This window comes from Sinocyclocheilus anshuiensis, unplaced genomic scaffold (assembly GCF_001515605.1).
Source record: "Sinocyclocheilus anshuiensis isolate Anshui unplaced genomic scaffold, SAMN03320099.WGS_v1.1 scaffold734, whole genome shotgun sequence".
NCBI lineage: Eukaryota > Metazoa > Chordata > Actinopteri > Cypriniformes > Cyprinidae > Sinocyclocheilus > Sinocyclocheilus anshuiensis.
The window spans coordinates 281,557-297,281 of NW_015544176.1; the positions used below are offsets into that span (position 1 = coordinate 281,557).

The following is a 15,725-nucleotide window of genomic DNA, read 5'->3' on the forward strand; positions in this document are numbered from 1 at the left end:
TATATATATATATATATATATATATACATACATACATACTGTATGTGTGTTTGTGTGTACATACACATACATAAACAGCACTATTGCAAACAGGAGCAAGTATACTACATAGAAATTTCCTGTTGGCACGTTATTTGAGTGGACTTTGCTTTTATATATTACTATTACTATATATTACTGTGTACAGTATATAGTATATTTAGTATTCTTTTATATCATGTTTTTATTAATTTACTACATTTTTAATTCTATATTAATGGTGCAGTCTTATTTATTTTATATCAACTTAATTCATGCATCAAAGGGTTAATGCTGAAATCTATCAAAACACAAAACGAACTCAAGGAAACCAATATAACCAACTGCTTATTTCAACAAACAAAGGTTCCACTTTAGTTTCAAAAACACAAAGCGACACTGTGCCACCCAGTGCATGCTGGGATTGTTCCACTCATTCAATTCAGGCCTAGTCATCATGGTTCACAGGCACTGGTGAAGCGCCGTTGATGTGGGCTACATCATTCCCCGTCCCTCCGGGCACGACGCTCATAAGTATTCTGAGTACAGCTGCCTGGCACCCAACTCTGAACTCTTCACTGTGAGAGACGGATGACGAGGACAAAAGAACCAGGGAGGGGGGCTTCATTAATTTGTCACCTCCAGCAGGGACCATGTTTATCAGGCCAGTTGAGGGTGTGAGGGGGGTCTTGAAGCTGGGCTAGAGATGTACTGAATAAAAAGTGTGTGTGAGGGGGAGAGGGTCCCTTGTTTCCTCCCAACAGCCCACATTATGAATTCTGACTAAAAGTGTTTTTTTTTGTTGTTATATCTAACAATAAGATATATCTATCTTTTTGTTTTTTTAGACAATTTTAATCTGCAATTTATTGGTTAACAGCCAGAACATGAAAATAATTATCAGCTTATCATATCAGACAATTTTAACACTAGTGCAACCCTAGTTTTAAAGGGACAGTGCACCCAAAAATGTTTATTCTGTCATAATTTACCCTCAAGTTGTCCCACATTCTTCAGAATGTCTTCTTTTGTGTTCAATAGAAGTAAGAAACTCATACAGGGTTGGAACAACTTGAGGGTGAGTAAATGATGACCTATCCCTTTAAGGATGTTAAATAGAGTATTTTTACTGAGAAAAAAAAAATGGATGTGATTATTATCAAACAAATAACATCAAGATTTTATCGAAGCCATCCATTTCCTTTCTGCACTTCAGCCCTCAGAAAAGTAATTATATTTTCCAAGCAAGCAAGTGTGCACTGCCGCATGCACACATGCACAAGCGGACACTATCTGCACGCGTGAATATCATCAGACTCAACCCACACGGCAACTTAACAGCAGGACTATTCCTAATGTCTGTCTAAATTACAGTTTCTATAGTAACAGCAGACAATGCACAATGTGTCCAGTAAAAGAACACTGTTATCATGGATCCCCCGCAGCAGGCCTCCTCCTGTCCTTCTGCTCTGAAGACCTGTTGTCTTTCTGGTCTTTTGCTCGAAGGTAGGAGGAGTTCAGCAGCTGTGTGATGCTCAGCTGGTCTTGTCCCACACTGACACTTGCTCTCCACTCCACCTTGGAAGAGCGATGAACTCATTTCAAACACCCATGCCAGGTCAGAGAACTGTCAGGCATGTGGCAGTGGCCGACTGACCCTGTTCTACTCATGCTGTAGTAATGTGTGCTTTTGGGCAGTGTCGCCAGACGGGCCAGAACAATTAGTATACGAGGATGTGCAAAAACCACATACACTCAAAATCGACTAGTCAGATTGGTTGACTCAATGACCAAATATGTCATAACAGGCCTGACTTATATCACTGCACAGGAAAGGACTCTTTATTATGAGCACAAAGATTATAAACAGTGAAACATGATTCTAAAGCAGGCGCATGATGACTGAATGGATGCTCTTGTGTTGTGACCAAAAGATCATGTGGTCATGACAGTGGCTGCTATTGTTTATCAGTGTCCTAAAAAATCCAACATTTGTTTTGAAATTGGGAGGCACTTCAAGTTTATCGCCACAAGAACACAATTTGAGAAACTGTTCAAGTCTACAGCGCCTTAATAGCAGCATTATTTTAAAATATATGAGGTGCAAGCATAAAATCTTTAAAAAATGTAATCAAAGCATTTATTAATTTAATGTGGGCTTCAACAGCCTGCACAAAAATCACTAAATAAGGGTCAGCTAGCTATAACCACACCCACTGATTGCATCTGCAAAATGCAAACATGAGGAAATAAGCACAACTTTTTTTTGACAGAGTAAGAACAAACAAGTGAAACATTCCCCATGTCAGAAAAAACACAAACACAAATTAAAATGTGACAGTGCATGCCCAAACATAATAAAAAGTGCAAAGAATGTACAGGTGGAATGATACAAGAAAATATGAAAACGCCCTCTCACTTGGGTCAGCAATGGTTTGTTCTATTCAACTCCATTCAAGTCAGGAACATCCAAACTTTCTATTGTTCAAAATATAATATTTGATGGTTACTTTAGAGTCAACTTTAAAAAAAATGAATGGAATGAATGGAAAGTTACCAGAGACCCAAACTGAAGTGGACCAAAAAGAGAATCCAAGTTCACGTTTTATGCTTGCAAAGAGAACCACAATAACACTGTAAAACTTTAGTGTAACACTAGAGGAAAAACTAAACTGTTAATAAATTAACAGTAAGTTCCCATACTATATACAGGGAAAAACTGTAAAATATCTAACCAGACATTTCATGTAATTTTACAGTAAAATGCTGTTAATTGTGAAATTTTTAGAAGTAAAAAAGAACAAATCAACGTATAATTAAGAGTAAAAATATATATTTCCTGACATTTCCAGAATTCCCTGCCTGACACTCAACATTTGAAAGTATTTTGTTTAAATAATTATGTTTCTTAATAGTTTTGTCATGTTTGTTATCAGTTATGTACATTTGGGTTTATGTTACATCTTCTGTTGTTTAATGAATGTTTATTGCATTATTTAAGTGCCATGTGTGGTACCATGTTGGTGTTTTGTGTTTGCGTGAATGACTTCTATATATTAGTATATACTTCAGCTTGTGGAAAAGCTACTTGTGATGAACTGATTCTTCATATTGCTGTCTCTTTTACCACCTGCATTATTATGGTGGTTGTCAGTTTATACAAAACAGATTTTAGCAGCAGTGTGCATTGTTGAATTTACTAGTTCACACTCAAATTTTCTTGTTTGTAAATTACAGTTTTATACTGTAAAATGTACAGTTTGTTTTGTTCTGTAAATGTTTTTACAGTTTTTCTGTATTTTTTACAAAATTATTTTGGCAACCACAGCTGCCAAAATTATTTTGTAAAAACTACAGATTTTTTTTTTTTTTACAGTGAAGGAAGTCCTTGCACAATATCCATGCTAGTCAAAACTGCTTTATTGCTGGTCAACCAGAATGGTTTTACTGGTGAAGCTTGGGAAGAAAAAACTATTGTGTGGGAATGTTTGCCACAATTTAATAGTTTCACTGAACTGATCTTTATTTTGAGTGCAGCATATAGCATGCCTCATACTTTCTTCTTTTCTCTTATGTTAAAGGTAAAAAGTCCACATCAAATGTAAAGGCTGAAGGGTTCAAAACACGTTGAAAGATGAAGCTGACATTTGAACACATCCAGTTGATGTGTTAGGCTGTAAATTTAACTTCCCCTAAAGCTAAAATGGTAGAACAGAAACAGTGAAATAAACATCTTGTGGTCAAATCCTTTTGATTCTTCTGATGGTCAAAGACAGGCATTTATATTTAAAGCCATGGACATGAATCTCATATGATTAGAAACACTCCAGTTAAATTATTACTAAATGGGTCAATTTTTGAACAAGAATGTGTGTTCAGCAAGATCATTTGACCCAACTTTGGTATTAATGGATGATTCATTTAATATTTAATCCACAGACTTCAGACTGCAGATCACTTGAATGTTATCTAACAGCAAATACTAAAATGTCACGCTATTTTCAACTTCACTGCGACTGAAGAAGAAAGAAACTATGTCAAGAGGCCTGAATTACACTTGACCACTGATAACCTCTTAAAAGCACATGAAGGGTTTGTAATCTCAACCTCATATCCATCTAAGCATGCTGGAAATGTCACTGTGTGAAATGTCTGTTCAATATTCAACTGCCATCAAATAAAAATGATGATAACCATACTTTCAAAAAACACAGCGGAGAAAGATAATCGAGAGAAAAGTCTTTTTTATTTTATTTTACATGAACATGGTTTTTCAACTAGTCCATATTCTGGTTAAGCCTTTATTCAGAAAAAGACTACTGAAATATTCCTGTATACATGCTAATCAGTGTATTAAATTAATAAATTAAGACATCCATTACTCATGATTCTCTTATGTAAATAATAGAGATGCTCACTCTTGCCATTCATTTTTAGTAATTCTGCAGGGTAAATTTAATCAACTCATTAATTCACATTCATGTCCTTTACAACAGCACGTAACAACTGCAAAATGTAGATCTGAGACTCTTACTGTGCTTCTGTATATTGATTTATGTTCATTTCTGGAATAAAATCTCCCTCCTCGCTCTGAAAATGTTTTCTTCTGAATTATAAATGAGGCATTTACATAATCAGGCTTTATTACCTATTATTTATTTTAGTTTAATTAGGGTAACACATTTACATGACACCTACTTAATTGTAATATGACCAAATTGTGATATTAATTGAATTCTACATGTGCATGTAAACACGGTTCATAGGCAGAGCAGTGACTTGTTTAATCCAACTTAAAGACAGCTATGAGGAAAACACACATAAAAAGTCACAGAAAGAAATGAGTCTGAAAATGGGCTAGACTTGAGGGACAATTCTGAGTGATATGTGGATGTTTTGCTGTAATACTGAGCCATATTTACAAAACAGCAAAGAGAAAATGATGAAAATCCTTATATGTGGAGACAAGAGCTTGAGACCTAAAAAACCCTGTGTGAGAATATCTGAGGATAACAGAGCACAGCTGGCTAAAAACCAGCACAAACCCAGATCAAATGTCAAATGTGATATGACGTGAAGCAAAAAATCCTCTTCCCTGTACCACGGCAGCTTAAAAATGCAATACCTTACAGTTTACAGTTTGTGTTAATAGAAGAGAGAACACATTTACTTAGAGGCTGTCAAATGTGGGAAACTTGTTAGGGGAGGGGTATTGTATAATCACATATGTTGCCATCATTCTTCTAAAGAAGACGATTCTTCACTCAACCTCATACTGTGTCTTCAGTGGAAGTCCAAAAAAAAGAATGTTTTGGAAAATGTAACTATTTTAAGAGTTGGCGATTTCATATGAATTCGTACAATCTGATTTGTCTAAAAGCATACAGTTTTCTGATAAAAACTAAGCATGAAGACTTCATTATACTTCAAGCAATATCAAAGTACAAACTTGTGGTATAGCATTTCAAACAAAATCAGGTCAAAGCAAAGTTGATTTGGGGAGTTTGAAACAGCTTGCCAAAGCAAACTTTCTGTTTTTTTTTTGTTTTGTTTTGTTTTGTCACTGCTGTCATTTTTGTTGTGTGTTTATTTTGTTATTGAAAGGAAAGCATTCAGCACATAATTACATATTCATTTAAATGCCTCTCAGCAGCGCGGTATAATGTATAATGCTGCTCAAATATTTCAAACTTAATTTTACCCCTAAACAAAAACCGAAAAAGAACTTTGCTGCATATGAGTATATCAGTCCTTGAAGATCTACCCCTAATCGTAGCCCTCAGTGGGGCATAAGTGAAGTAAACGCTCAAATGAGATTCTATAAATTCATACAATTTTGCCACCAATTCTCCAAAATGTGAAATAGTTATGAATTGCAATGAAAGTGTGTTGTGATTCACACTGGCAAGCTCCAAAAATCACAAAAAAGTAAGTATCATAAAAGTAGTCTATACGCCTATTTTCTGTATTTTTCTGCCTTCTGAAACTATATTTAACAGTTTTGTCTGAGAAAAGAGACATTATTTTCTGAAAATCCTTGACCTCAAGTTTGACAAAAAAAAAACATCTCTGTATGGAAATGAGTAGCTTGGACATTCTACAAAATATCTTTGTATTCTATGGAAGAAAGAAAATAAAATGGGTTTGGAATGGCACAAGGGTGAGTAAATGATTTTTCATTTTTAGGTGAACTATCTCTTTAAGCAACGGCACTGCAAGAAACAGCTGTCCTAAAATAACATGCATATTTCTAAGTTCAACAGTAAATGTGGATGCTCACTGAGGGGCTATGCCAGTCCCCTACATTTGTTAAGCCACTGAACTAAGTTTCACTTGATTTGGACAGCGCTGACCAGTACCGCACAAATGTGACCCTGGAGCACAAAACCAGTCTTAAGTCGCTGGGGTATATTTGTAACAATAGCCAAATATACATTGTATGGGTCAAAATTATTGATTTTTCTTTTATGCCAAAAATCATTAGGATATGTTCCATATTCATGTTCCATGAGGATATTTTATAAATTTCCTACCGTAAATATATTGAAACTTAATTTTTTATTAGTAATATGCATTGCTAAGAACTTTATTTGGGCAACTTTAAAGGTGATTTTCTCAATATTTTGATTTCTTTGCACCCTCAGATTCCAGATATTCAAATAGTTGTATCTCGGCCAAATATCGTCCTATTTATTATATTTAAATATATATATTTATTCAGCTTTCAGATGATGTATGAATCTCAATTTTGAAACATTGACCCTTATGACTGGTTTTGTGGTCCAGGGTCACAAATAAGACATGGCTCAGGCTAAAAGCAATGCTTTTAGTTTTGGAGAATAGGAAATGAACTGAATTAACAAAGCCGTCAGTGACCCAAGCTGACACGTCATGGGACACAGACACTTGCAAGTGAATCTCTAGAATGATTCAGCGGTTCAGTCACAGATCATTATGAATGTGTCAAGATGCATGAGAAAGACAAGAACAGAGATGGAGAAAGAGTTGCCTCTGCATTTCTGTCTCTCCTGCACTCTGCCAAATGGACATAACTAGAACATTGCTAAAAAAAGATGCCAACACTTTGACTTGTGCCAGGCATATGCAGATGAAAGATTGAAAGAGTTTTTGTTTTGAGGACTGAAAAGACATTTTAAATTAAAGATGACATGTCACTTTCAGCTTCAAACAGTCTTAGAAAGAAAAGCGCACACTGATGCACAACCTTAAAAGACTGGAGATGAAACTGTGTCCTAAAAATACAACAAAAAAATTAAGAAGATGAAAAAATATGACAAACAGAGGTTTGATGTGGTGCATTTAGGTCAGGCAAAAAGCCAAATCCCAAATTAGTGGTGCTCGCTAAGGCAAATATCATAAATACTACATACTCAGGGTGTAAAACTGAAGAAAAAAAAAACTTAACCCTATTAAACTATGGCGTAACTTACTAGTTTGTGCTATGGACAGAAATGATACCTCAAATTTTGCCAATTGTTGAATAATATTATAATATTGAATAAGATTTATGCTTTTTACCAGGCAGAGAACAAATCTCATCGATTAACATTTAGGGAAAAACATTGAGGGCTGGTCAGTTTTTACTCAGGCATTTTCACTTAAAAGATGCAAAAATATAGTTGGCTTTTAAAATCAGCTGTAGTTTATGAGGGTACTTTCCTGTTATCTGCATTGCTTCTGGGTTTGACAGGAGGGCATTGACTTCATCCCTGCTAAAGCACAGACGTATGTCAGGACAGACCCCGAGGAGGACTGCACCCTTTAAAAGGCATAAGGATTTGCCTTTTCAAAGCAGATTACAAATCACAGCTGACAAAATCTAAAAAACAGAGATCATCTGAGGGAGAATATGTCAAACATGACAACATCCGAGGACCTCAATTCAATCAGCCAATGACATTGCAGAAAGAATCCACCACAACCAATCAGATTTCCGCACACCTTCTAACTGCTATGCAAACAGACAAGGAAAAACAAAAACACTGAGTTCATCAGCTTATGTTTAAAAGATAAACCACCGTAATACTAATCACAGGGCTGAGAGATTGTGATTTTGTCGCTATGCAATAACTGTCTGCAAAACAGATGTACGAGGGCTGTCCTCAGTGCGGTCAAATTCAAAGAGACTGTTAATCAGGGGGGATTATGGGATAGCATCCCCACTGATGAGAGCTACAAGCACATGTCATCTGTTCAGGAAGAGAGAGAGTGAACAAGAGAAGATGCCAAATCATTCACTTCAGCTTGCCTTTCTACAGAAACTGACCAAAACACAAGGTCTGTTCCAAAAACCTAGCTGCCTACAGCTGTTCCAAAATCTAAGCGGCAATTTAAAATAACATATTTGGACAATTTTGAAGGCAGCAGCACATGTATCATTTGCAGATGAGGCAAGCCCAGAACGCACAGCATCCAAGATGGAGGACGAGTCAAGAGAGATGCCATTGACATCTGTGCATAAAATGCACTCAATAACAAAAATTATTTAAAATAGTTCTAATTAATCAAATTAAATACACAATTTTGTTCTCAATTTTGTATGTGCTGCATATTAGTACTATGCAATATACAGAAATGATCAAAAATGTGCATATGCATATTGCAACGGCTTGTGATGAGCGATTTTAATACTTCCAAAAGTTATAAAATGTCAAAGTCAAATGTGACTTATGCATGAACTTGTGAAATTGATTGTACAAACGCAAGACATTATCGTATCAAATATCACATTATTTAACGTCGCATTTTTCTTCAATATCATGCAGCAAAAAATTCAGCTTAGAAGGCAGCTTAACAGAGCTAAACTACCCCAATCAGAATGTCTGAAACATATATCAATATCAATGCTAAAAAACATGAAAATAACAGTATTAGACACCATTTATAAACCGATTATGCATCCTTAAGTAAATTCAAATGCTGTATCAGCCACACAAACCTACTTTCCACATGATACATGAGATTCTATCATCATCACATGTACTTGTTAACATTAGAAGAAGCATTCAATCATAATATATTCATTGAGAGTGCTGTTTGAATATTACTGGATGAGTGTTAGCTGACAACAAAGAGCATATCTCATTAGAGACTGACTCTATAGTAACTCTGACGCTCTGCCGGCCTCTTGCTGACCGCGCTGATTTGATTCAGCTCCCTTTATGGCCGTGACGTGAGCCGAAACCTCTCACTGCCCCCTGTCATAAGCACAGAGTGACAGTAGATAAAACCCAGACCTCTTCCATCCCACTTTCTCCACCTACTAAAAAAAAACTCTCTTTCATCAACAACTTCTTTTCTACCCCTCCACAGGCCCTAGGGGTCAGACTATGTGACTGGGATTTGTCTGTACAAGATCACTGGAGAAAGAGAGCCTTTCAAACAAACATGAACCTCAAAAGCTCGATTATATCTCTGTCAGAGATACCGCAATGATGTGCAGCCAATACACTTCAAGATACATCTCAATGAAGACAAACGAAAGATGACAGTTTAACTCTACAGCCAAGTGGCTTAGCAATGGTTGAAGGCCTCCCGAGGAGGATTATAAACTGATGACCACCAAGAGAGGAAAATTCAATGATTATCAGCTGTGAAAAGGTAAACCACTAAAGCCTAAAGGAAAACACTAGGACTAAACATTGCTGTAAACAGCTTAACATCAACTCACAAAGCTGATGTGTTCAAAGCCGGATGTTTTTGAAGAGCCTGCAGTAAAGCGGCCTCATCTTACTGAACGCCTGCCAAGTTTCACTGAGCTTTACCTTATCCAGCGAAATTCACGAAGAAATAACATGCACTGCTGAAGACACAAACTTTGCCCTCAAGTACACTCAAAATCCAAACATCCCATTTTTATGATAAATAAATAAATGCATGTATGAGCATCAGCAATCATTATTTGCACTGTTGAGAGTTTAGACTCAAGTTTAGAATCAAGGACTGTATGGATTGTCATAATGACCCATTGTATCAAATAGTAAGCCATAAATGTACTGTATTCAAACAGATAATGTTGCCCGACTCGATTAATTGCAACCCACCGGCTCAGCAGATCAAGATAAAACTGATTAACCACTGAATCTTTGCTTAGAAATGTCAAACAGAGAACAGTTAGCAGAATGTGATCTAATATGCACTACATGACATTTTTGAGAGACTGAGATTGAAGACATACAGGGCTGGGAGATGCAGTGATAGGGAAGGAAAATGTGGGTATATTCAGTGCAAAAAAAAAAAACTTCAGAGATGAAATTCTGAGAAATGCTCATTTGTCACTGCTTTGGCAGCTCTAGGCTCTAGCACCCCCTCCAATAGAGCGTAACCGTGACCACCCACTTTTTCAGTGGTCTTGATTTTGTACATTTTTTTGTACTCTCTCGGGAGGAATTTCAATAAAACCTTCATTAAAGAGTTCTAAGTTCTCAACCAAAACATCCTGCTCTGAGATAGATCACTCAACAGTACACACTTTGATTCAAAGCAAAGAAATATATGAAAACTAGAAACAAGATGAAGGTACAAAACTCATTTGAGCATGGAAGCATTGCAAATTATAGAAATAAATATTTTATGTTTGTTGCACAATATTCAGATATACACAAATACCTCAAATCACTGTAATGTTAACTTCCAATAAAGAAAGCAACCTCACAGAGAAGCATTTCACCTTCTATATGGCACTGTTTCATCCATAGAGCTGATGAAATATCGACCTGACAGCTGCCAAAATTATACAGCAGGTTCAAACAGACATCAGTCTGGTTTTCTGATGGCAGTTTGCCTTATTTCATGACACAATCTGTTTTATTCAAACCCGCACGAGCCAACGAAGTGCATCTATTAGTAGTGGCAAGTAAGATTCATTTCCGTGAATCAGTTCTTTCGACACAGTTGGTTTCAAAGAACCGTTTATAAAAGAACCTAGCCATACAATGTTCATATAAAGCCATCAATGCATACATAGTGCTGTCAATTATGTTGTTTTTATTACGCTTTATTAATAATAATGTGTATTATAATTTTATGTGTACCATTTCAGTTTGATTCAGCAATGATTTTGCTCATAAAAACAACTAAATTTGAATTTACATTAAACAATACATGTACATTTCATCTACATAGCGACATATAAAAATGTAGATCTGCATAATATGTGTTAATAAAACTTTCATACAAACAATTAAATGCTAAATCGCTCAGACAGATTCTCGTGAAGCTCGAACCGGACTGAACTGTTGTTGTTTTTCTAACTGATTCATTAAAAAAAAAGATCCGGCTCAAATGAACGATTCGTTGGAGAAGCGAACTGAATTAAAAAAAATAATAAAACACTGACCAGCTTCAGCAACATAATTTAAAACTAAATTTCATATGAGCAGATAAATCTTGGACTCTATGCAGAATTAAAACAGCAGTTATTAATCAGTTCATCACATGCACAATGCATAACTATTCCTTAAAATTGTCATTTGTAGAAGCACTCCAGCAAACCCACGTTGCAAAACAGCATGTCGCCACAGTGAGCTGTAATATCAATATTCAAATACGTTATAGTGTCAAATATACAGACCCTACTCACCGCTCGAGACAGAAAACTTATTCCAGTGAATGTTATTTACTCGAGTTGTGCACTTCCATCTATGCAAACAAAATATCTCTTCTCCATTCTGCGGCTCGAGTGCTGATTGTGCTAAATTAAACTATTTTAACAAAACGTGCTGAATGACAGCACCACACACACCTTACCGAGTGAAACCATCCAGCACGACAGCAGGCAGCAGCGGATCAAAAATCATATGTAGTACACTCGTAGGGATTTGTAGCGCTTCTTCACAGCCGCCACGGACCAATCAGAAGGCAGCTCTGTGGTAGTGGGCGGGGCCTGCCCGTTATGACATATTCAGCCTTGACTGATTTGAGGCTTGTCTAAAAACACATTGTAGTGTGCCACATCAGGGGCCGGCATTAATGGGATATGTGCTCAGCTGTCAGAGTGAATCTTAAGCTGCTTAAACTATGTGTCTGTAAGATTTTTGCATATTTAAAATAGCTCAGTGTGCCTGTAGGCAACATGAAACCTGCACACTATGGAAAACAGTACAAGCTACCTGACTTGACTACTGTCTTAAAAACAGAGCTGGATATCAGTGTTAAGCTGAGCTTCAAAGTACTGGATACTGGGTTCATTAAATTGGCTGTGATTATAAATTATTATGCCTCTAATGAAGTCATTTTTTACTGTTAAATTTGTAATAGGCATTGGTGCACAACTACTAATTTAGTAAAAAAAATAATAATAATTCAGCAATTTCAAGAACGGTTACAGGAAAATACAAATGATTAGATGAATGAGATTTAGAAGAGAGAAAAAAAACAAAAATGAACGTTATACAATAAACATAACTTTAAAATAAAAGGCTCAAATAAAAAGTTAGGGATGCACACATAATACAAATATGTACAGTGCTGTACATAAAAAACTTACAGACACAGATACATAAGGATGGCATCTAATTACTGGGGTTTTAAGTATTTCATGATATTTAAAAAAAAAAAATGTTGTTCTTTACAAAGCAAAGGGATTTTAGAAATAAGGTCTAATTCAATTTTAAAACGTGGAAAGGATGGGGTATCATGTGAAAACCTGACAAATGATGAAATATTATGAAATAATTTTTTATTTTATTTCAGCTTTCAGCTTTCAGAAATAAATTACATTTTAAAATATATTCAAATGGAAAACAGTTTTTTTAAAAGTGTAATAATATTTCACAATATTACTGTTTTTACCGTATTTTTAATCAAATAAATGCAGCCTTGGTGAGCATAAGAGACTTCTTTTAAAAACATTAAAATCAGTAGCATTAAATCTGAATTATTCCAAACTTTTATTTCTTACAAATGCAGTTCTGCCAGAAGTTTAGGTAGGCATAGTCAATCGTACATACCCCTCATCAATCATTCATGTCAAGATCAGTAAATTTAATTTAAATTATTGACTTTGCTTAGACAGATGAGCAAGTTTTATTTGAATTGGAATGAATGGAACGAAAACAACACTGAGTGTCACTGTATTAGTATGTTATTTTTAAGACAATGTGGGCAGATAAGAGATCAATTAGGAGGATTAATTATGCATGAAATCTCTCTATCTTATCTTTTTATCCACAAAACACACAAATCTATTCCCCAAGCTGAAGTCTTTGCTGTAGGTGGAAGAAATGTGCCTTGCAGACACTGCACTTTATAGCAGAATCAGCATGACCACATTAAAGTTTGAGCACCTGATTTAGGTACTTTTACTGTGAAAGCCACTTTACATCATGTCTCGTTCTTAAAGTCCCAGTCTTCCCACTGAGCTCATTGTGGTTAAACCTGACCTGGGTGGTACATCGCTCTCACATGGTGGGGTGCAGTGCGATGTGTTGTATAATAGTCGGAGAGGCTGGGTGCATCCAGACAGGCTTGGACAGTGTAGCACAGACACCTCCACATGCATCCTCTCTCTCAGCTGCTGCTTGCCTCATCCTGTAATTATGGCTGTCATCAGCAGCCCTCGACAAGAAGCTATATTTACTGAAGCCCTGTACAAACAGTTCTCAGGCTTACAGGAGCCTGGTACAAAAGCAGAAGCTCTCTTCATTCACTTGCAACTGGTCTTAAACAGGTTAGCTGGTGAAATACGAATGAAAACAGAAGGTTAATTGAGTCGAATCAATATTCAATGAAGGAATGTGACGACACTCAAAAAAACAAAGATCTTATTCAGATAATCACTGACATTTATAGCGGCTGGAGTGGACATGCACTTAAACATAACAATCCACAAATTCTGTCATGTTCTGTATTGTAAATAGACAGACTGAGCAGGGGCTCGTTTCAGAAAGGAGGATAAGTGAAAACTCTGAGTATGTTAACCCTGAAATGAGGGAAACTCTGGGTTTTCCGTTTCAGAATGGGAGGTTTGTCAAACCCGAGAAAGCAGGGTAAGTCAAGCCCGTTTCTGAAAGAGAGGTAACTTATAGTCAGAGTCAGTTACCATGGTAATTTACTCTGTGAACCTAACCTGGTCAGGAGCAGGTTTTCTCGGTAAACCCAGAGTTTCTTTCGGTCTCCTCCCCCTTTTTAAAGCGCAAGCCATGTTTAAATACTTCATTCATTCATGCACACTGCAAAAATGCTTTTCTTACTAAGTATTTTTTCTTATTTCAAGTACAAATATCTACAAATTCTTAAATCAATATGGATTTTCTATATAAGAAATTTATATAAGATATTTAGTCTTGTTTCCTGGGGGCGATCTAAATTAAGTGCATTTTACTTAAGTAAAATTATCTGCCAGTGTGGTAATAAAAATAATCTTAATGCAAATGGAAAACAAGATTATTCGGAGTGTCTATTACTAAGTGGAAATTTACAGTAGCTCCGCCCTCCAATGTCACACAAAGTTAAATACGACGCGCATGACTAATGGCTTCGGTGATGTAGGCAGTAACGCGTTGGGCGTTAATAATGATAAAAGTATTTAGAATTTTAATCATTTACACTCTATGTTATTATTGCATCCTGTTAATGTACAACAATACTGAGGTGCAAATAGTATGTAGCCTATCTGTCAGTATAAAGTATAAATAGCATCTAATTATTATTTACACTTATTGCAAAGAACTGCTACTTTTACATGGTAAATAGAATATATCACAATTTTTCACTAAGTGTAAATAGCATCTAGAGCTATTTTAATAAGTTACATTTATATAGCGCTTTTCTGGGTACTCAAAGCGCTTTACATGAAAGCAGGGGAATCTCCTCAAGCACCACCAGTGTACAGCATCCACCTGGATGATGCGACGGCAGCCATATTGCGCCAGAACTTGCAAAATAAGAAAAATTCACTTAAATTATTATTATTTTATTTTTAATTTTTTTGCGCATGGGATACCATGAAAATTAATAGCCTATTAGTTCAATAACCTACCGTTCTGCCAGTTTTCACCTGTGACATTATAACAGTGATAAAAATTAAACTTGTATTGACTCTGAAGTATGCAGATGTCTTTTTGTCGGGTGCTGTTGCCATGGTGAATCGTAATAGCTCCATTGATCATGGCTTTTCATAGTCGTGGTGCACGCGCTAAACTCCGAGTCAACCTACTCACAGAGTCGATTGAACTAACTCAATTCAGCTGTTCTGAACCCGAAAACTCAGAGTTTCCCATGTCAGAGTAAGTCAACTCAGAGTTCAAGTTTTAACTCAGAGTTGGTTGAACCTCCTTATTGAAACGGGCCCCAGGAATCATTCACACACGTTTGTACAGCTCTGTGCAGAAAACATGTCTCATCTCAGGTATTTGCCATCACTTCCATTGGGAGAGACAAACAGAAATAGGTAACATGCCATGGTCAAGAGGTTACAAAAAGCAGCCAGACAAGTGCAGCTGAAGATCAGTATGTCTGTGTGAAGCTGTCGATGGAATGATCCCTTTAACAATACAGAAATATTCTATTACTAGCTACGCAGCAACCTCTTAGATCTCCCTAGCAACCACATAACAATGCACTAAATGTACTTTGCATGTTTTTTCATGTTGGTCACACTACAGAACATGACTTATTATTTTTTTTACAATATTAATATTAAGAATATTTTAACAAAACTTCTTCACCGCCACCCCCCCCCCCCC

The 15,725-nt window shown here is 36.2% G+C and overlaps 1 protein-coding gene across 7 annotated transcripts in view; it reads right to left on the bottom strand.

Moving 5' to 3' along the window:
- Positions 1 to 15,725, bottom strand: part of LOC107696210 (protein FAM65B) — a 73,243-nt gene that overhangs the window by 28,206 nt on the left and 29,312 nt on the right. The window contains exon 1 of one of the 7 annotated variants that reach the window (XM_016496450.1): positions 11,788 to 11,864. The exons of 4 other annotated variants lie outside the window; for them this stretch is intronic. In XM_016496450.1, the coding sequence (XP_016351936.1) occupies positions 11,788 to 11,800 (13 nt within the window). In that variant the 5' untranslated portion in view covers positions 11,801 to 11,864. Of the gene's footprint in view, positions 1 to 11,620; positions 11,865 to 15,725 lie in introns of those variants that run through there. 2 more of the 7 variants (XM_016496452.1, XM_016496451.1) reach the window with 2 other exon arrangements.